This window comes from Bemisia tabaci, chromosome 1 (genome assembly GCF_918797505.1).
Source record: "Bemisia tabaci chromosome 1, PGI_BMITA_v3".
Classification (NCBI taxonomy): domain Eukaryota; kingdom Metazoa; phylum Arthropoda; class Insecta; order Hemiptera; family Aleyrodidae; genus Bemisia; species Bemisia tabaci.
In genome coordinates this window covers 45563261-45586047 of record NC_092793.1, presented here as the reverse complement: position 1 = coordinate 45586047, position 22787 = coordinate 45563261, and the positions used below count along the sequence as shown (strand labels likewise).

Here is a 22787-nt window from a genome sequence, read left to right as displayed (position 1 = left end):
AGACGCCGCCGTGTTACCGAAAAGAGCAATAACTGCAAAACTGAAGTTGTAAGAAAATGGACCTATTACTAGCGTCCTAGAGAACATTTTATACTACACGAATCCTTCGTTCTTCGTAACAGTATCAAAACGACCCTTAAAGAAATTTGGTTGACTGTAATTCGACGAAATTAAACTTCTAGGTACCGTCTATCTACAAAAGGATTTTTTAATTTCATGTTACCTAAAGGCAAGACTGGAATGCGAGCTATGCTCTGCGTACTTGCGTGGTTTCGTTTTGAACACACGACAAACAAATTTTTTAAAGGTTTGAAATCAGTCGATCAGCAGGAAATGGTACCGTTTTACAAGACAGCGGTCAGTACAGCTCTCTTGGAAAAATGTGAACTCACTGCTGTATTGTCGGAAACGATGTCAAATTTGCCACACTTACTCATTTCTCTCGAATATGGCTGTTTTAGCTGAATCAGTCAGTTCATAGGAATTAAATTAGACAAATTTTAGGACCTGATTTCAAAAATTTGGGCGTGACTGCCTCTTGGGTAACACGGTAGAGCGGGTGAAGTTTAACAACACGGGTCCGATCTCGAAAACAACTGGTCAGCAACCGAACTTGCTTTGAACTCCTCACAAACCTCAATGCAATTAACACTTCTCCCACGTATTACCTGCACATTGTCGCATTTCCATCTCATTAGACTCCACCACCGTGGATCCACCGCCTCGCTGCGTTAGTCCGCCTTCACGCGCTCAAAATGAAAGCCAAAAGTGGTCATTGATGACCCGAACTTGCACCGCTGACCAATGAGAGGACCTAAAAAGTTATCCATGGCGCTGTTTGTCTCTTTCATACTGATCGTGTTCTGTGCGAGGACTCGAGGCACAGCGTTGTGCACTGAATTAAAAAAAAAAAAAAAAAAAAAAAAAAAAAACGAGCGTTCCAGTGCGTCTGGCCAAAACGGTTCGGCGTCTTGTGGGTCGAAATTCCCGCGTTTTGAACGATAGAATGTTTAAAGCAAAAATGTCATTTTTCCGTGGGCATTCAAAAACACGTATCTTGATTGTGGTGTTTGTAAATAAATACCTCCCTCTCTTCTACACCCCCCCCCCTCCCCCCAAATAACCAGACTCCCCTCAATATCACTCTCTGGGATGTTTACACAATATTCCTTGTGACACGGAGAGGGAACGGGCGGAAAATCTAGAGAAATATTCAATTAGTTGAAAAGAAGAAGAACTAAGAAGCATGAGAAAAAACAGTAGAGACAGAAAAGGAGAAAATAAAAGTAAAAAAGCTGGGAAATCGACTGCGTAGCAATCGTACATCGTTTTTTCGAACCTCACTGGCGGCAAATTACCACGAATCATAAGAATGAACCTAAAGTGGTATAGGAATAAGAAAAATCCTTCAATAATTTTGATTACGCAATTTCTCGACACGCACGTTGGAATGGGTGAGAATCTCATCGACGAACATGTTTTGGTTTTGACTTAGACCGCAATTGATGACAGTTTGAAAAATGAAAAAGAAAAAAAAAACAATCCCGTTCGAAAAGTATTTTTATTTTTAGTATTGAAGTCAGACAAAAGTCTTAAAATCGTATCTAACTTCAACTGCATTTTTCTCCATATTATGATATCTCTATCTTAGACCTCCGGATGCTCTTAAAGATTTAATTTTTGAAGGTTTCAGGTGGCAAATTAAGCAGGCATAATCTTTACATTCGGTTCTACAAAATTATCTCTTTTTTTGGGAGAGGGGGGGGGGGGGGGGCTTTTTACCTGCCTCCATCCCAAATCTGTCACAAAAATGTCTTGGTCTGATGTACCTATGCAGTACATGTAAGAAATGTTCGCTCTTATTATGAAAACTATTTATCTTTGTTTCAGTGCGCCGGAAAGGGAGAAACAGTTTTTCTGGTCGTCCTACACTTGGCCGTTAAATTGGTGGTGGTCTTAGGAGCAACTGCACCAACAACGACGGAGAAAGCAGATGTGTTTTCCTTTAATTCGAGTCACAATGCAGACGTGTTTTCCTCTAATTCGAGTCGCAATGCAGACGTGTTTTCCTCCAATAAGAATCACAATAATGCGACACATGAAAAAATAACAGTAAGAATCACGCACATCATCAGCTCCCGTCACAAATTTTTCAAATACTTGCAAATGAAGCATGACGCCCTCAGTATGATCTGGCCGAAAACTTCTTTTTCAAAAGAAGAATGTTAATGTGTCCTAAAATAGTTTGATTTTTCAACATACTGCTGAGCAACTGCGACGCATTTAGTGCGGTGTCAACAGCTCAATTAAGATCTTTCAAGTCATTATTCACGGAATCTGAGAATATTAGGAACCAATCGTGTTCCATTTAAGTACCTTCCATAGTTAGTCCAGGCGCCTGGTAAGTCACCTGGAATTTTGGGTACACATCGATTTTTTTGGCTTACTTAATGTTTTTTGGGTCGCTGAATCCGAATCTGAAGTTTCCTACCGCGTATCTTGTGAGCATTTTCCGCCATTTGGAAAAAATCGCCTAAAAAGGCCTTTTTTTTGCGGTTTTTTTTTTATATAACGGCTACACATGAGAAAAAATCCCGGATTTAGCTAATGTTTTGAATAGCTTACAAAATTTGGAAGAAAATGGTATATGAATATGCTAGGTTTGCTCAAAAATTGAGGAACCTCGGATCTCGGAACTTTGGAACGCTTCGGAACTTAGCTGACGGATCACGCGTTAACGGGTGCGCCGCGAAAACGTGAATGGGCGCGATGTTCACGATGCTATATCTTCCTCAATTTTTAAGCAAACCTAGCATATGTATACACCATTTTCTTCCAAATTTTGTCAGCTATTTAAAACATTAGCTACATCTGGGATTTTTTTTCATGCGTATCCGCTACATAAAAAAAACCGCAAAAAAGGCCTTTTTTCAAAATGGCGGAAAATGCTCACCAGATAAGCGGTAGGAAACTTCAGATTCGGATTCAGCGACCCAAAAAAAAAAAAGTAAGCGCTGTGTACCCAAAATTCCAGGTAGCCGCATTTTTAGCTACCAGGCGCCTGGACTAAGTCTCGAGACTAGATCAGCATACGGTATCATCATTCCTATGATTGTGTACATATATTTTTTTTAACGTAAAACCCTAAAAAATAACGGTTATGAGGATGATGCATTCAAAGAATGTTTTTCATAAGTTTTAAAGCTCTTTGTTTCTTGTTGTTAACGGGGCTCCGCGGCTAACGATTGTTATCGCAAAGAATGGAGCCCTTGCTCTCGTCAGGGATTTGGGATTTAGCCGATTTGGGTACATTCTCGGAAGTGAATTTTCGCGACAAATACGATGATGCCACTGGTTTTATCTGGAATAATCTCCCAATAAGCTCCAAAGAGAAAAAGAGAAATAAAGAAAAAGAGAAAAAGAGAAAAAGAGAAAAAGAGAAAAAGAAAAAGAAAAAAAGAAAAAGAAAAAAAAGAAAAAAAGAAAAAGAAAAAGAAAAAAAGAAAAAGAAAAAAAGAAAAAGAAAAAAAAGAAAAAAAGGAAAAAGAAAGAAAAAAAGAAAAAAGAAAAAAAGAAAAAGAAAAAGAAAAAAAAGAAAAAGAAAAAAAAGAATGGAACGGCTTCCGTAACCCTAAAAAAAAAAAAAAATCCAAAAAAAAGTATACATATTTTTTTTTCGTGAAAAAAAATAAAAAAAAAATAAAAAAATAATAAAAATAAAAAAATAAAAAAATAAAAAAATAAAAAAAATAAAAAATAAAAAAAATAAATAAAAAAATAAAAAAATAAATAAAAAAATAAAAAAATAAAATAAAAAAATAAAAAAATAAAATAAAAAAAATATCTTAGGACTAGGTCGAATAACGGCTGGTGTTGCTGGGGGACTCCAGCGGCCGATGCCCGTTGATTCGGACTGATGAGTGTTGAAGACCGATGCGCGGCAAGCCGGGCATATTCAAATATTTCCCGCGCAATTCCAACTGAACCTGCTCCTACCTCCTTAAACACCCCTTCAATTAAAGGCGGAGTTCCGATCTGCGGTCCTCCCTTATTTCAAATAGCCCAAGAGTTTCATATAAATATACAGAGTGGTGCACAAGTCAAGGGTTTGTCGCACCCGTTCCTTTCCTCGAGCAATAACGGGATCCCACTGAATCCCGCTAAGCGGTAACTCGAACTCAAATTCGAATTTATAAAAGGGATAAACAACTTTTCCTTGCCCTTCCCCCCTCCCTACTCCCGCTCTCGCGCAATTAAATACGGATGTTCCCTGAATAGGTAAGCTGCATCCGCACTTTTCTGAAGTAAAGTACCTGTATAGCGAGAGTATGGACAGATGTGAAACTCCGAAAATCCATCAGGCCTTCACCGATGCTTCTGCGAATAAAGTTAGGGCCCAGAAATGCAGCCAACCTATGAATTTCAATTATCCAGAGCACTTTACTAATACAATTGTTACGAACCATCGTTTGCGCGAGAGCGGGAGTAGGGAGGGGGGAAGGGCAAGGAAAAGTTGTTTATCCCTTTTATAAATTCGAATTTGAGTTCGAGTTACCGCTTAGCGGGATTCAGTGGGATCCCGTTATTGCTCGAGGAAAGGAACGGGTGCGACAAACCCTTGACTTGTGCACCACTCTGTATATTTAAATGAAACTCTTGGGCTATTTGAAATAAGGGAGGACCGCAGATCGGAACTCCGCCTTTAATTGAAGGGGTGTTTAAGGAGGTAAGAGCAGGTTCAGTTGGAATTGCGCGGGAAATATTTGAATATGCCCGGCTTGCCGCGCATCGGTCTTCAACACTCATCAGTCCGAATCAACGGGCATCGGCCGCTGGAGTCCCCCAGCAACACCAGCCGTTATTCGACCTAGTCCTAAAGGCCTAGATACACACGGCGATTAATCGCCGCGATTGCAATCGCGGCGTTTAAACGCAGGTGTATTCGGTCAATCGCCGCGACGGGCGAGTGAAATTCTCGGAATTTCTCCAATCGCCGCGATTGAATCCAAAGTAGGATGCAATCCTACTTTTTGGGCGAGTAGATGCATTTGTTGAGTCCTGTTTATTCTTGATGGATGCGAAATCCACCAGTACATGTGGTCTACATGTGTTTTTGTTTACGTTCTTCTGTCTTCGAGGTGCTCGTCAATTAGTTTTATAGTATGTTTATTTTTACATTTGATGCGAAAATCGTTAAAATTGCAGCAGAAGTGTGTCCGTTCATTAGCCACTTATTATTCAAGAGAGGCACCAGAACTTCAGAAATAGGAAACATTATTCAGTTGAAAATCTTCATCTTCATTCAATTAAAAAAAGGCACTACTCTTTTGGGCACAGTACTTACGACTATCCTGTTATCAACATGATCAACTAGATAAGATACTGATCATTTTAAGGTTATAATAACATTAACAATTAGCGCTGATCGCGGCGATTAATCGCTAGGTGTATACGTGATCGCACTGATGGCCTCTGTTGATTGTATTGCGTTGAGCGATGCGACCCGAACCAACCCAATCGCGGCGATTAATCGCCGTGTGTATCTAGGCCTTAAAGGCCTAGAAAGATACACACGGCGATTAATCGCCGCGATTGCAATCGCGGCGTTTAAACGCAGGTGTATTCGGTCAATCGCCGCGACGGGCGAGTGAAATTCTCGGAATTTCTCCAATCGCCGCGATTGAATCCAAAGTAGGATTCAATCCTACTTTTTGGGCGAGTAGATGCATTTGTTGAGTCCTGTTTATTCTTGATGGATGCGAAATCCACCAGTACATGTGGTCTACATGTGTTTTTGTTTACGTTCTTCTGTCTTCGAGGTGCTCGTCAATTAGTTTTATAGTATGTTTATTTTTACATTTGATGCGAAAATTGTTAAAATTGCAGCAGAAGTGTGTCCGTTCATTAGCCACTTATTATTCAGGAGAGGCACCAGAACTTCAGAAATAGGAAACATTATTCAGTTGAAAATCTTCATCTTCATTCCATTAAAAAAAGGCACTAGTCTTTTGGGCACAGTACTTACGACTATCCTGTTATCAATATGATCAACTAGATAAGATACTGATCATTTTAAGGTTATAATAACATTAACAATTAGCGCTGATCGCGGCGATTAATCGCTAGGTGTATACGTGATCGCACTGATGGCCTCTGTTGATTGTATTGCGTTGAGCGATGCGACCCGAACCAACCCAATCGCGGCGATTAATCGCCGTGTGTATCTAGGCCTTAAGATATTTTTTTTTATATTTTTTATTTTTTTTTTTATTTTTTATTTTTTTTTAATTTTTTTATTTTTTTTTTAATTTTTTTATTTTTTTTTATTTTTTTATTTTTTTATTTTTTTTTATTTTTTTATTTTTTTATTTTTTTTTTTATTTTTTTTTCACGAAAAAAAAATATGTATACTTTTTTTTGGATTTTTTTTTTTTTTTAGGGTTACGGAAGCCGTTCCATAAAAAAGAAAAAGAAAAAAAGAAAAAGAAAAAAAGAAAAAGAAAAAAAGAAAAAAAAGAAAAAAAAAAGAAAAAAAAAAAAAGAAATAAAAACAGAAAAAGAAAAAAAGAGAAAAAGATGACAAAAATAGCCTGCCGCGGTTCTCAGCCTTGGAGTCTCCAAAAAAAGTGGCAGTGCTGCAAATGTAGGGTAGGATGGGGTCAGTCCGCCACTTTTTTGCCCCAAGATTTTTCCTGAGTTCCCTAATTGATGGATGAACTTGTTTGAATGCTAGGAGTGATCTTTGGACCTTTGACTATGCACAAAAAAAAATTGGATTCTTTAGGTGCATTTTCCCCCCCTTTTTTGAACTTTTTTTTTTTAAAAAAAGAAAGTGGCGGAGTGACCCCACGAGTAGGGTCAGTCCGCCACATTCTTAGGTCAGTCCGCCAGTAGCAAATGAAGACATGAGAAGTGCTGGAAAAAACAATTTAATTAAGAAAAATGAAGGAAAACAAACATATCTGAACTCAGAACTTCAGTCAGTACAAAAAAGTCTATAACTATAAGAACGAAAAGTTAATTTTAAGGGTCTAATAAATTTCAAAATTTGAATTTTTTTTTTTAAAAAAAAAGTTAAAATATTAATAAAAAGTCGGTGGTTTTGAAATTGAACTACATACATATAAAGGACTAGCCAGTGTAGCAGCACCTAAACCTAAAAAGGGGTCACTTAGCCAGTAGCAGAATGACCCTCGGCGTCACTGGCGGAATGACCCCATCCCGGCTTCGCTGCACAAAATTGTTACCTGACATGACAAAAGTAAAGATATTTCAAAGATCAAAAACGGAATCAATAGCCTTGAGTGAGTAGTTTACGATGATGTACTTCCCAAATTTCGATCACCAAACCACCAAAGTCCAGACGAAAAGTTCCAAAAAAGAAAAAAGTTACGATCGGGAGCAATTTTAACACTTGCGCCTGTAGGTTAGTTGTAAACAAATGAATCATGCCTGGAACAACATATAGTAGACGAGCACTTCCAACTGCTTACTCCCATGCTTTGAATTTCCCAATTCGACCACCGCTAGGGGCGCTACGGTCGACTGGCGGACTGACCCACCCTGGCGGACTGACCCCATCCTACCCTACCTATTTGAACTCTATCTGCTCATTGAGAGGTTGACTAGATGGATATACTGCCGTGTTAAGGCAAAACGTTATATGTATGAAAATGAATGTTGCCGAAGTCCCCCTCAGAAAATACTCAATATTGAGTAAAGTCATGGACGTTTAAAATTTTCAGACACCTTAGATCAAATTACGAACATAATTCTTTGAAAAGTCGAAAGAAAAGTGTCGACCAATTTTTCCCGTTGGTTTTTTCGATTTCGATTGATGTTCACGTTTTCTTTTTTCGATCAGCTCATGCTGATCAAATCGACACAGTTTTCTTAATGATTTGTCGATCGGTTCAAGGCAATCGGTTCACGTTTTTTATTTTCTAATCGATCCACGTCGCACAGTGGATCGAGTCAATTGGGAAGGTCGGCCATAAAGTTTTTGACTAAAATCGGAAATTTACATGTTTATTTCGTCACATTTTAAATTTCAAGGGGTGCCAGCCAGCTGCAGAAAATTTCACAAGGAAACCAATGGAACCACTTTTAAAAACCCAAAGTTCTGTATAAACGGAGTTATAAGCGTTTAAAGTTTCTGAATTTTGTCCGACCTCTCCTATTGCCTCGATCCACTGTGTGGATCGAATCCGTACCCTCGAAAAGTTCCTGCCTGTGTTCTCAAGTGGATGGATTTGTTGTAGTTTTACAGGGACCCGAACGTGGGGAGCTCGAGGTCGAGCGTGGACTACTACGACGACGACGACGTCCACGAGACGAGCGTGTGGGACATCCCGATCGACACGGAGCACATCCAAGAGATCACCGACGCTGATTACTACCACGAGCGGGAGAGGTACGACGAGTTCGAGCGAGAGGTCGCCCTGGTCAGTTAACAACATTTTTTCCTATTTTCACGTAATATTTTCTCATTTCCAGGAAAGAGCGACGCCAAAAACGACCGTTTTTTGGCACAATTTGGGCCAGCGGGGATTTTTCCGAAACTGGGCCCAAACGATACCTTATGATACCCTAAAACTCTGGTAAAAATTTTAGCTTGAGTATACGCACGGTTTTTGAGAAATGAGGGGGCAAAAATGCCAAATCGCCATCATTCTGGACAGCATCATTCTGGGGGCCCGATGAGAACATATACAGCCGAAACCCATCAAAGGTGTAACTTTTTCGTCCATTTTCCCCGTCTTTTTGCTGTAGAAATGCTGTCCAGAATGATGGCGATTTGGCAACTTTGCCCCCTCATTTCTCAAAAACCGTGCTTACACTCAAGCTAAAATTTTCACCATAGTTTTAGGGTATCATAAGGTATCGTTTGGGCCCGGTTTCAGAAAAATCCCCGCTGGCCCAAATTGTGCCATTCTTGGCGTCGCTCTTTAATCCGTGGTTTCTACAATGTTTGCCCAAGTAGCACAGATTGCAATAAGTAGCATTTAAATAGTAAAAATATTGCAATGGAGATGTTACATGTGTGAGAAATTTGCGATTTGACTGTTGATTCTAATGTAAAAGTTTGCGAGAAACACGATGATGCCACTGGTTTTCTCTGAAATCAACTCCCGAGCTCAAAAAAAGCTCCTAAGTTTTAAGGCCAAAATGGAGGGATATCCCACGCTATCCTGAGAGTCCACCTCTACATCAAGACAACTCCCCATGCGAAGATAGGGAGCAAATACATTAGCAGGGTTGCCGTGTTTTCAGTTTTAGAGTCCCCAAATAAAGTAGCAGCCCTGTCAATATATTTGCTCCCTATCTTTGCAAGGGGAGTTTGTCTTGGTGTAGAGGTGGACTCTCAGGATAGCGTGGGATATCCCCTCCATTTTGGCCTCAACTTGAGAGCTTTTTTTTAGCTTGGGAGTTGATTTCAGAGAGAACCAGTGGCACCATCGTGTTTCTCGCGAACTTCTACATAAGAATCAGTAGTCAAATCGCAAATTCCTCACACAAGCAACATCTCCATTCCGCTGAGTGTTGTGTATGTTGCCTAGCTCCTATTTGAAGGAGCCCCATTCACTGAAACTTATTACAATAAAATTGAAATAAGTTGCTATTTTTCATTGCATTGCATGTTGCTTAACTTTCTGACACATGGAGTTCATTTTGCTGATTGGATGAAATCGGCATACATCGACTATATGATGTAAAAATATTGCAATTTAATGATAAAAAAATTACAATTTTATTGAAATCAAATTGCAATTTAATTTCAATATTGCACTGTGCTACTTGGATGGCCATGCTCCTTCCCTGATGAGAAACCGAAGTTTCCTCCTACTTCTCCAGATTTGCTTGGGGGACAATTACTAGATAAGTTCCTTGGAGTTCCAGATGTGTCCCAATTTTATTCTTCTTTCAGCTGATCCTTTCGTACACATTCAATTTGGTGCATTTTTAATTCCAAAAGCGTTCCTGATGTTTCTATTATCTGGTCAATGACACCTTCTCTATTATTAAACAATTCTAAAATCAGTGCTCAGCTACAAAGAGCCGATGTTCTCGACATTCTTTGCTCTAGTAAAAGGAAGTTCATGAAATAGTATGTAAAAGACTGCTTTCTGCGTTCACAATGATATTAGAGAGAGTAGAGATTTCTAATTCTAGAATTTTCTAATTTCATGAGGTTTTAGTTTTATACAGGTAGTCTTCAGCTCTTCATTACGGAGTATTTTTTTTCAATTTATTGATGAAACATTGTAATTCTGATGATTGCAGGAATTCCGTCCTCTTTGTAGCACTATTCGACGTCGAATAAGCCTTAAAGATGACCTGTATGAATACAGACCATCACATTTTACAGAGGTTCTTTGCCGCAAATTCCAGCCTTTGCTGACTTATGGACCCCATGGCTATCATTACAAAAGCTACTCTTATCACAAATATGAGCAGGTAACATTTTTTTCTATACTTAATTTTAAGTGACCATACAAAGTGCTACACTCACACAGTGTAAAGTCAACCCTTACTGAGATCAGACTGAATTTTTTTCTCTCTCTCAATGAAACATCCTGGGCTTAATTATAAAGAAGTGACATAAGACTCAAAAATCCTGTTAGTCCTTATCTACTTGGAATTGCTTTGGGCACCATCTACTTGGGACAAGTGCCATGATTTTTCAAAGCAAGTTCTGTAAATGTTAATCTGTGCCAACAGAGCCTTGAGCTCATGAACTAATTAGATCAAAAAACAACTTGATCTCCACTAAGAATTTACCAAGGAAGCCGTTAGAATTGTCCTTCCAAAAAATTACTTTAGGTTGATACAAAATTTAAGCTCTTAATAATTTGGATTGCAGCAATGTGCCTATGATGGGTTCAAGTGTATTCAGCGCTCTCAAGTAATGTACCTATCGCGAAGACGACGAGATGGAGACTGCTGGGAAACAACCCGACAAGTCATACCTTCTGGCTGCGACTGCATGTGGCCCATTTCAACATTGGGTGAAATTAAAGAGGTTTACTAATCTTAAAAGATTTTGATGTGAGGCCAGTGGTAAATCACATATTGTACTACCAAATATTAAATTTTTAATAAAATTCATTTTGTTGACCTAACTCTCACACTACTTTTCTACATTGCAATTCATTCATTGAAATATAATAATATCCAGCTAAAAAGGAACCAAGTGATTTGAGGAACAAGTGAACTGTTTGGTTGGTGGACTTTTCCATGAGACACGATGAAAATTAATTTACTCTTGGTTACTACTTATAATTAAGTTTCACTTTCGACCAGTCACAAAAGAGCCATCTGACCACTTGGCTTTTTTTTGTGATTTAAAGTGGTGAACTCATCTTTGCATGAACAGAAGGAAACTAACGGGCAAGATATAGTGAAAAAAACATTTTTCGACCAAATTCAATTTTAAAGAGTCAAATGTAGCATAATGCGTTTGAAAATGAAATTGTTTATTTTAAAAATAAAGAGAAGTGACAAATATTAAATAACGCAATAATTCTTGCTGAGGAATCGAACTAAAAAACCATGAGTATAGCCTAATGCTGAGGAATCGACAGGAGAAACAATCAAAATACTTAGTTAAATACCTGGAGAGGGTAACATTTTGATCAGAGGTTGAAAGATCACTTGGCTATTTTTTGTGATTTAAATTGGTTTTTTTCTTCTTCGAATGAACAGAAGGAAACTAAATAGCGAGATACATTGAATAAAAAATCATAATTTGACCAAATAAAATTTTAAGAATGAAATGTAGCAAAATGCGTTTTATAAATGAAATTATTTATTCGAAAAATAAAGAGAAGAGGTGACAAATACAAAATACCGCAACAGATCTATCTAAGGAAACGAGAACTTAAAAACCTTGAATAGGGAGAAGGCTACAGAATCGACAAGAAAAACAGTCAAAATACTTAGTTAAATACCTCAGGGAGGTTATGATTTGATAACAGGTTGAGAAGTCAAATATCTAAATTGTTTGGAAATTTCTGGCGAAGATATTGGGTAAATTAAAACTGTACTCGAACGAGAAATTATGATATCAAAAAAGACTGAGTACATGCTTGATTTGAGGAAAATGGGCATTTAATAAATTTAAGTATGCTCCTGTACACCCAGGATATTTTGGAAACTACGAAAAAATCAAACCAAAAAAAAAAAACCCTTCAATTTCAGAATATCTACAGGGGAAAATAATTAGTACTCATTGAAGAGAGGTTGTAAAAATTATTAGTTTTGCCAGACTTTAAATTCAAACTACCTTTTTCCTCCAAATTTTAAGAAAATGCTTAAGTAAAGTTAGTAATTGGAAGCTCCAATACACAAAAACAAGAGATGTTGATCTTTGTAACAGCTTCACACGAAGTATTCCTTTGGAGGACTGAGAAGAAATCGAAATAATGACAAAAATTTATCGAGTTAGAGGTGCCATGAGAAAAGATGCCTGTTGTTCGACAATTGTTTGAGTGGCCCACATAATTACTATTTTACACTTATCTGCATATGCATAATATTCATATAATGCTGATATCTTTGTCCTCAGATGCTAAAATTCATCTTATGATCTATAAAAACAATGACCTCTTCAATTTTCAACTCTAACAAGATTGAACTAATTTCTGAGAAAATTGTATGCTCTAAATACGAAATTCGAAATATAAAATACCTCTGGGCAATAAAATGCCCCACTGTAATGGGAATTTCTGCTTTGCAGAAACAAACATTATTCGCTTTGATGTGATGTCCATATTATGCTCAGTACGCATTACCGTACATCCTGCGGAATGGGCAGAATTTTGCCCATTCTGCAGAAGAATGACAGAAAAGTTGTACAGAGTTGCAGAGAGAGCCAAAAACCAACCGTTCCTGATATTTTTATGTTTATACGTGACAGTTGACAGTAGCAATACTATCAGGCACACAAAAAATTAGGAAAAAGAGTCTAACTTTCTAAATGCCATCTGCAGTGTTCAAGACATTCATGGAACTTTAATATTTTCAGTATTGGCGATGAAATAGGTTGCAAAAAAACTTGGACTAGTTAAAAAGTATATTTGCTCATCAAGATGAGAGAAGTAATGCCCAGAATGAAGTGCGTCCAATGTTTTTTATACAGCGAGTTCACTTCTATTCATATTTTGAGCCATATGGCACTAACCATGGTAACCGTTTGTGTCAAATTTTACGATGGTGATGCCAGAGTGGAGGCCCCTAGGGACAAGGATGATGGCATTGTTGCCAAATGGTGCTGAAAAAATCAGCACATTTCCCCATTTAAACCCATATGAAATATCCGTATTTTATCGCACAATCTGGCAACCTTGGATGATGGGCAAAGATTACATGGAGGGTATTTTACTGAGCTGCAGTAAAGGAAAGTAGATGATGGCAATGTACTAACCTTTTCTGGTATTCTGCTACGGGAATAAAGGGAATTTTTTGGGACAAATTTCAATCTTAAGTTCTAATTCACGCCTTACAGTTTACTTCCATGAGTTGGCTTTATGTTTTGGCAGGAAATTGAAGCCGTCTGGGACTTTCCCGAGTAGCATTTCCCTGAAAAAAATAAAAATGCAATATAAGCAATATATGACATGCATCAGCAATATATGACATAACAGATAAAATCAGTACTTCAGAGCAAAATAAAACCTCGCTTACATTTAAAGGAAAATCAAGTTAATGGCATTCCAAAAACCTCAACAATGGTTCCATTTGTGAAAAAAATTTGGAGGCCCATAGCGATGATTGTAAGATATTGAGTCCAAAAAATTGCAATATACATTGGAACAAATGACGCCAACAAATAACTTTTCTGATATCTTGAAATGCCTAAAATGGAGTCGCGTACCTTTTACATTGAGTTACTGGTATGGTTCTAGATCTATAAATCATCTGTAACATGGGTGAAGAGAATACGACAATTTTCGCCACTTTGAGCCAAAACGTTTCAAAATTGAGGAAAACAGTATTGTTTCCGGACTTTGAGCCCTTGTTTTCACAGAAAATGCAAGTGAAGATTGGAGAAGTCCTTTTGCCAAATGATTGCAACTCATGGATGCCACATTTAGAATTCTATTTGATCACAAAAACAGTCCAACAACAATATTTGCCTTTACCTCAGATACAGACAGATTCAAGGGGGAGCATAGAGAACGTGCCTCCTCCCTCCCCCATTTGCAAGAGAAAGGGAAGAAATAGGAAGGCAAGGAAGGGGGAAAAGAAGGAAGGACACTTAAATTTGGTAATTATTCATGAAAAAATTGACTCAAACTGCATATTAGGTACTTTAAAATTTCTAAAATTTTTGGAGGGAAACCCCCCTCCCCCATCCCTGTTTTAAGTATCTGGATCCTCCTACAACCTAAAGGTAAAAGAACATTTTCTGCTGACAACTCAACTTTGCTGATTTCAACATTTCTGAAAAAGACCAAATTAGTTTCTTTGACTTCATTCAGTGATCTCAAACTCTAATCATTCCATCGAAGAGTATGATAAAAAAAGATGACAGCAGGATACAGATTCCGCTAATGTAATTTGAATCAAAAGGAGGATAAAGAATCAACTTACGTGATTCGGATCCAATCAGCACAATTAGGACTCGCTAGGAGTGTTTCCAAGTCATCTCGGCCTTTGAACATGGGTGGTCTTTGGTTGATCTGATGAGGTGGATTTTCTAACAACCCATAGGGAATGTACCGGTGAAAAAATGATAGCCACTCAAGAAGAAATTTCCTTGTATTTTCTACTCCCTGCAATAAATCAAAACCCACTGGTTGAGAGAGACATAAGAAAGAAATGATGATGAGGGAAAAAACACAAGTTTTGAAGAGAGAAAATGGAAACATGGCACACTCAAACTGCAATCCATCGCTTTCCCTTCAAAAAACTGAGTTATACAAATATTCATAATAATAGCTTTTGGTCCTCATTATTTAGCACTATCCTTCAGCACACATTTCTGGTCTCATCCAAAATAGTAAAAGGCAGTTTCCAACAATGAAAACTTCAATGTTATTGAAACAATCTCCCTCTGTTGAAAGTTACTCTAATTCGTCAGAAGCATCCATGTTTATAATTCGTTCCTGGAAAAAGCGGAGTGAACGAAGCTTCCAGGAGTTTTTTAAACGTTTTTAACCCTGAATGGTAAAAAAACTATACTGCAACCTTGCAAAAATTCCTTGCCAATGCCCTATTCAGATTCACGATGACTTCCACATGTAAGAATTATAAGCAAGAAAATCATTCCGACAAATTTTTGCAAAATCCCTAGAAAAATTTTTAGGAAATGCTGGTTCAAATTTCCATGGTAAATTTATACACTAATATGTTGAATCAATATTCAAAGAGAGCAGAGAAGAGTTGAATTACACCTCTGGTGCACACATAAGATGGCATTATTTTGAGAATTAAACTTGCACAGTTACTATCATTTGTTATTGAATTATCAAACCTGTGTATCAGAACCCCAGTGCTCCAGGCCATAGTTTGAATATTTCTTGATGATATCAAATCTTTCAGAACTGGATATATCCCAGTCTCTCTGTTCTTTGATTTCGGTGAATATCCAAGGCTTTATCAATGCACCACGTCCTATCATGGTTCCTGCAATACTTGGGCATATTTCCTGAAAAAGAACAAAAACGAAATGAAAAAAGGAGAAAAAAAGGAAGTGATAGTTCAACATATTTTACAGAGGATGGAGGAGAAGAAAAAAAGAGCGTTCATGAAAGGAAAAGATATAAAAGGAACCAAGTATACTTGTATGTGGGAAGAATTGAGATATTGGTTCCCAGTACATATTTTCCTTAATACCATGAGTCACAACTAAATGACATGCAATGACTCTACACTTTGAATATAAAAAACTATGTAAATATAAAAATATCTTATCAGATGAATCCAGATGGAAAAAAGAAAACATATTTGAAACTCAGGAACAAAAATGTAATCTCAACACAAAAATAATAAGCTGTCATTAGGCAAACTGGATGTCTATGAATAAGTGATGGAAATATTTAAATTCCATAAAGATATATAGAAATATTAAAATTCCATAAAGATATATTTTTAAGAGGAGGAAAGATTCAGAAATTTGTAGTTTTTGAAACCTAGTTTGTAGTAGAATTTGTAGGTTTTGTAGTAGAATTTGAAACCTAGCAGAGAATAATATATCATTACAGCAGCAAAAAATAACATGGCAGGATTATCTGAAGCATCTGAAAACTATGGTAAAATTTGAAAATTTGATAAATTCGAAAAAAGCAAATTTAAAAAATTGCACAGAATAGCGAACTCCTATTGAGAGTTTTATTCAAATTAGCTAACAAAAATATAAGTCAAGAGCAACTGTGAATGTATTTCCGAGAATGGAACTTACTGCCATTTTACATTTCTGGGTTTACAATGCGCTGCCATTATTACTTACCCGTGCAGTATTGTAGTCTGAAAAAGATAAAATGTCTCCATTCCCAAATAGTGGTACTGGTTTGCAAAGTTGGGCACATTTTTCAATGTAACCCCAATCAGCACTCCTAGTGTATCTCTGCTCCCTTGTTCGACCATGGAGCTGAAAAAATTTAAAGGAGCAACATATAGAGAGACATTGACATGGTAAAGTTTTGACATTTTTTCCCCCTTTCGATTGACAATGAATGCCCCTTGACTAAAGGGGCCATTCAAGTATTCCGCAAGCTACTTCACGGAAGGAAGGAAGTCTTAGCTTATGAGCGGGTGAGGAGGGGGACCAAGGAGAGTCTTAAAGAGGACTAATTGTTCTATTAATTAACATTATATTATGACAATTATATTACATAATATAATTTGTCCTAAAAGTTCTTAATTGCAAAAAGTTGTCCAATTAAACGGCAAAAAGGTGCCTTACCGTAATAAGCGAAACTCCCCAGTCACGAAACTTCGGAACTAGCTGATCAGCAATTTTCTTATCCTTGTGGATTCCAGTTCTGACTTTCACTGTCAACGGAATATCCAATACTTGATTCATCGAAACAACCACTGACTTAAGAATTTTTTCTTGTCGGAGAAGCCCACTTCCGGCACCCTGGGACAAAAATATTTTATTACACTGAGGAATATCAATTCATGTGCATTCATTTAAAATCTGTTTTTATGACAGGCTTGAGTTTAGATCAACACTGGAAATGGGTCAGTTACATTAGTCAGAGAATCAAGTTCTGATGGTTTACGCTTATAGATAAGCAAAAAGTGATTGGAACTGTTAAAACAGCAAGTTTCTAAGTTCAATATTAACAGTGCCATCACCCATTGAAAGACACAGTGTATGACTTTCTAATTTTAGTTCTTTAAGGTCTCTAATTTTTAGCAATTCTGTTCTCAATTCAATGGGATGAATACTGTCAAATGAAAATAGAAAACTCTTAAAGTAAGGAGAAATAAAAATCCCAAAACCACAACGCTTTCATTTTGAACAACTCTCATACACTGTTCAGTTTCATGGATGACTAGAAAGACATCCGAGGATATACTGCATGGTGACTGTGGACATTCCCAAAATCCTCTGCTTTTACAAGGGGACATGAAGTAAAGATAAACGTAAAGTTGGATGACACTAACTCAGATTTCAATGGACGATAGAACATGCCTGGTTTTTTATCTGACAATATTTGTTCCATTATTTCATTTGTACAATAAAGAGTTGTGTCTTTCTCATTGAGGCATGATTCTGTTCTAACAGAAAAATGCTAATTTCATGACTAGCAATGCCACTTGGCTTGCATTACTCTGATACCAGAGAGTGTGATCAAACCTTTTTGTAACATCCATTTTGACAGTTTAGGATGGGTGTCAACTCTTGAAGCAAGTGAGTGTAGATCTTACTGGCCATTCTAAGTTGAAAGTTAGAGAGATTAACCAACCTTCTGAAAAATGAGATCAATAGGACAGCCGAGATTGATGTCTACAAAGTCTATGTTTGCATTCTCTTGCAAAACCTGGGCACACCTTGTCATTGTATTCATATTGCTCCCACAAATCTGAAAGATACGAACCACAATTGAAAAAGTCAGAAAATATAAGTTCGTATATTGGTCGTAAGTCCACTGAAAATACATACAGAATGTAAAAAATGGTCTTCGGAAGGATTTTGAGGTATCAAAAAAGACAAAAAGAAAAAAAGTACCTATGAAAAGAGGGAGGTGAAAGTTTCGAAAGATTTTCTATTCATTCAGTATTTGTGATTTTTGGTTAGCATTTCCACCTCCAAGATAAAAAAAGAAAAACATCAAAGAAAAACCTTCTAACATTTGAGAGTTTAATCATTTTGAATAATTTTTTGCACTCCTTATCAGAGGTGCAGAAAATGACCGATCCCGCAATCCTAAAGCGGCAAGCAAGAAATAAATCTTGTGTTATGAGACAATTCAAAAATGATGGTCTTTTCTTTTCTCATTCTCTCTTTCAGTATTTCATAAGTCAGGAAAATCGCACATTTTATCATAAAATTGGTCATTTTGATACAAAGGTGGACACTCAGCGATTAGGCAAATCAGAAAAATGACAATGAGGCAATATTGTCAGAATGCGGCAAACGTTTGGCATTACAGAATTTTCTGCACCACCGCTCCCTACAAAAGGATATTGTGTTATAAAAGATAATGAATTACTCACTTGAGCTCCAAATAAGTCTTCTGATTCATGTCGTTTGGCAAGAGCCCATTCCTGCTTGCGCCCTTGGAGCAAACTGGTTGCTAGGGCCATTTCGCCACAGGTGATATCAGCACCAAATTCTTTGCAAATCCGACGGAAAGGCAGATTCCCAACAGTAGTTAGAGGAGATAAGTATAATTTATCAGTCCAATCAATCTGAAAAAATTAGAGGATCCATATGAGAGGATGCACAGCTGAATTTTACACAGGATCACATATCGGGACTCAGAAAAAAAATTTATTGATTTTATAAAGCATGCAGCCAAAAAAAAGTAGGCAGAAAAGAAAAAAAAAGGATAGCAGTACTATTTTGGTAGCCTGCTTCCAAATGGTGTTGGGAGATAAACTAGGATTCTAATTTTGGCCGCTAATTGAATAATTGCACTTGTCTTTGATGTATGACATGATCAATGAGGTCTTTTCATACTGAGATTAATCAGTATGTTTTTTGATAAATGGACATTTTGGAATAAGAGACTGCCATTGAAGAGGAAAAAGAACAGGATGAAGAGGAAGAAGAGACAAGAGGAGTGAAAGTAAAAAAAAGGCAGAGGAGGATGTTTAAGAAGAAGAGAAGAAGAGGAAGTACAGACAAGTGAAAACTAGTAAAGAAGAGTAGAAAAAAGAAGAATGAAACAAAGAGGAAGAAGAGAGAAAATCAAAGAAGCGGAGGAAAAAGGAGGACATCAAAGCGGACGGGAGGATAATTAAGAAGGAGCAACGCTAGGAGAGGGATAAAGAGGGTGATGAGGATGAAGAGGTAGCATTTGTTTGCACAGGAACATAGGAGGTGAGTTGTTTTAAAATGAGGCTAAATTATTAGTTCCTCATTGCAAAATGAACTCAAAATAGTCTACCTGTACTTCTCCAATTCCATCCTGCTCTTAGTGGCCTTCATACTTAAGACATAAGCAGCTGATGAATTACAGTAAAATATGGTTTTTAATTTGCCAGCTCAGAAAAAATTGAGCTGCTGCATACGTACCTTCTTTTTTTCAGCTGGTCTCAGTTTGATCAAATCTGTGTCACTAACAGGGCCTAACTGCTCTTTACTTCCCACACTGACATCAGTGACTTCCTGTTCTGATTGGGACATTGACTCTGAATTGCTCTCTGTGCTGATCATACATTTTTCACTATTATTTGTTTTCATTTCACAATTCTTTGTAGTTTCTACGTTCTTTTCTGATTCACTAGCCTTGCTTGGAAGGTCTATCTTGCCATCTTTTACAGCTGATATTATTCTTTCGCTCTTTTCAAAATTGTAGGTGCGCTTTTGAAGAGCCCGTTGAAGCTCTTTGGTAAAACTTTGGGTGGTGCTAGTTTTGGACTTGTCATTCCACTCCGCCTGAAGCGTTTCATTGATGATATTGAAACCGTCTTCTGAAATGTGACTTTTTCCATACCTAAAAAATAAGGAACACAAAAATAGATATCAGATACTTTGAAGAAAAAAACAGAAAACAATTTGATACAAAGAAGCAGAAAGTTCCAAAATGCCAACTGTTTGTGGTAATGAGGAGTTTTTTCCTCACAGCCATATTTCAGATTTACCTCATGGTAAAATGCCTATTTTATGGCAAAATGCCTGATTTTTAAAGCATAATGTCTAACTTGCCCTAATTTCCCAAAGTATTGACCTAAAACAGAAAGAAACAAAAGAAAAAGATCGTCATTTTTAAAAATTGCCTCACAACTCAAGATTTGCTGGACGGTTTCAGCAACACTGATCGCTGGACATTTCCTGCACCCCTAATTCCTATCATCTTTCCGTGATACCTTGGAATTTAACGTTTATTTTCTTAAAAACAGCTAAACAATATTTTAAAAAATTGTCCTTTAGCTGATTAATCAGCCAGGATATTTTTAGCCCATGTACTAATGCTATAAAAAATAATGGATATCCCTTGATGGTATTTTGAAGCAAAGATTTTCTCTGGTCTTTACAGACAATTCAGAAACAAAGATAAGTGAAAAAAGAAGCAGGTGAAATTAGAAGGCGGTCTTACCTGCAAGTGACGCCACGAGGGCAGTGACCTTTGAGATCAAATACATGGCATTGTGGCCCCAAGTCTGGTGGTTTGCAGCTTAAATAGCTCTGGACATCGTGAATAAATTTACAATTGTCATAGTGACAAACTGGTGTAGTATCACCTTTCTTAACGTCAACTAGAATCGGACAGAGGGTGTTTTCTTTGCTTTGCTTAAATGTTGGGCCTCTTGACTTATTCTGGCCTGGAAAGAAATTAAGCATAAATTAAAACAACGATAGAAAGCACTAAGTTTTGATCAAAATTCTGTGATTTGAGACCAAATTAAAGTTACATTTTTATTTGATACATTATAAAAGGCTACTTATACCTGGAATTTCATACTCATACTTCAAAATTTTTTACAAGGCATGAGGCATTAAGTGATCAAAATTTTAATATATGCACTTCCTTTTCCGCCTGATGAGTTTATAACCAGTTGACTAGTAAAACTTAAAAGACACAATGGTCATCTCAGCTTTTTAAAAGCCTGCATAAAGTGCGAATGGAACAAAATGAAAATTAGACTCTAACTAAAGTTAAGATCTAGCTTTAGATTGTTGAATCTTTATTAAAGCTTTGGTTTGTGAGAGTTTCCTTTCGTTTCATACACACCTGATGAAGGCTACTGAATAGTCAAAATAGACATCATGTTTCAAGTTTTATTTCACAACCAGTTACAAACATATCAGGCAAAAAAGGAAGTGCAGGGTTGATACCTTGATATCCGATAAGGGAAGTCAAAACATATGGAAATTTTAATATGCTTGACCATTAGAATCAGTTGATAGTGGAACAGCTCTCATCAGCTAGATTTGATCCATTGGGTATCCAGACAGTTTTTCCAAACACAAATTCTTACCTTTAAACATTTTTTTCTTCTCGTTTTTGTGTTTCTTTCTGCTTGAATTATCTTCATCATCAGAGTTTATTTCTGCTAACTTTCTTTTGTCACTTGCAGACACACAGTCAATGGCTAAACTCCGAACATGGTTCTCGACGACAAACCTACAGCACAATGCAAATACATTCTTCAGAAGGTGAAAATAAATTAGTTTGCTCAGTATGCATATTCATAAAAAATTCTTTGATCAATTGTCCGATTTTAATGACCTGCATGTATCTAACTCATGGGAAATGGCACTTTGAGGCTTGTGCCTTTAACTGGACATTAACAATTTTTCAGTTCTAAATATTCATCAAAGTGTATATTCTCATAGAATTTACATGAATTATTCAGTGGCTCAATATTCTGTGAAAATCTCAAACAAAAGCAAGATATTTTATATTTCTTTCCAAAAGCAAACAACCAAGAGAATTTTGAAACATTGTAATTGTGCTCCTTGTTTCGAAAATTTCATCATCAATTCGTAAAAGTAACGTATAGTCAGGGTATGGAAAACTTCAAGAGAAGAGGATCAAATTCAGTACATTCCTCAGCTCACAAGGACTTGATAAGTGTAATGTATGTACAGAAAGTTTTTTCATTGAAAATGCATGGTCAAACTTAATGCGCTAGAAAATGTGATTAGTTCACATTCAAACTCTCCATCCTTAGTCCTAGACTCCATGGCAAATTAGAAAATCTATCAGCATGAGAGCTTTGATTAGCGACAACTCGTCGAGAAGAAAGAAAGATATGTTCATAACAATCAAGATGCCTCATTTACAGATAGTCCTCCAAGGTTGAAGCGATTCTCAAGAAACAATGAGATCCTCATTATCTATAAGATTTCGAGTGACAAGAAATACATTTTAGGTTGTTACAGCACTTACTCAGGTTTGATTTTGGCAACTCCAGCAGAATCGCCTCGACACAAAGATTTCACCGAGTCACTTGTAGGAATAGCAGGAGACATAACAGCAGTCATGGTGACATCTAATGCAAGTGTAATTAAAATCAGAGTTTAGAATTAATTAGGGGGATAAAAGAGTGGAAATGCAAGGAAGGCTGAGGAAAAATGATAACGGAGTGGGATTGAGACAAGTCCGCTCACATGTCTAAAGCACAAGAACCTAACCTCAATCCCGGAGGATTGTTGTTGT

General features: G+C 37.0%; 2 protein-coding genes across 2 annotated transcripts in view; one reads left to right on the top strand and one right to left on the bottom strand.

Moving 5' to 3' along the window:
- LOC109038838 (uncharacterized) overlaps positions 1-11123 on the top strand; it is a 35143-nt gene extending 24020 nt beyond the window's left edge. The window contains exons 2-5 of the mRNA XM_019054053.2: positions 1891-2112; positions 8262-8444; positions 10285-10458; positions 10865-11123. Of these exons, the coding sequence (XP_018909598.2) occupies positions 1891-2112; positions 8262-8444; positions 10285-10458; positions 10865-11032 (747 nt within the window). The 3' untranslated portion in view covers positions 11033-11123. The remainder of the gene's footprint in view (positions 1-1890; positions 2113-8261; positions 8445-10284; positions 10459-10864) is intronic.
- Positions 11124-11787: 664 nt separating this feature from the next.
- Dus3 (Dihydrouridine synthase 3) lies at positions 11788-22757 on the bottom strand. The gene is made up of 11 exons (XM_019054044.2): positions 22518-22757; positions 21604-21749; positions 20721-20946; positions 19697-20117; positions 18673-18867; positions 17922-18038; positions 16910-17086; positions 16454-16594; positions 15479-15652; positions 14596-14777; positions 11788-13581 (listed from the first exon to the last, which is right to left on the bottom strand). Exons 1-11 carry the CDS (start codon positions 22610-22612, stop codon positions 13509-13511), a joined length of 1947 nt encoding a protein of 648 aa, XP_018909589.2. The 5' UTR covers positions 22613-22757; the 3' UTR covers positions 11788-13508.
- Positions 22758-22787: the final 30 nt, after the last annotated feature.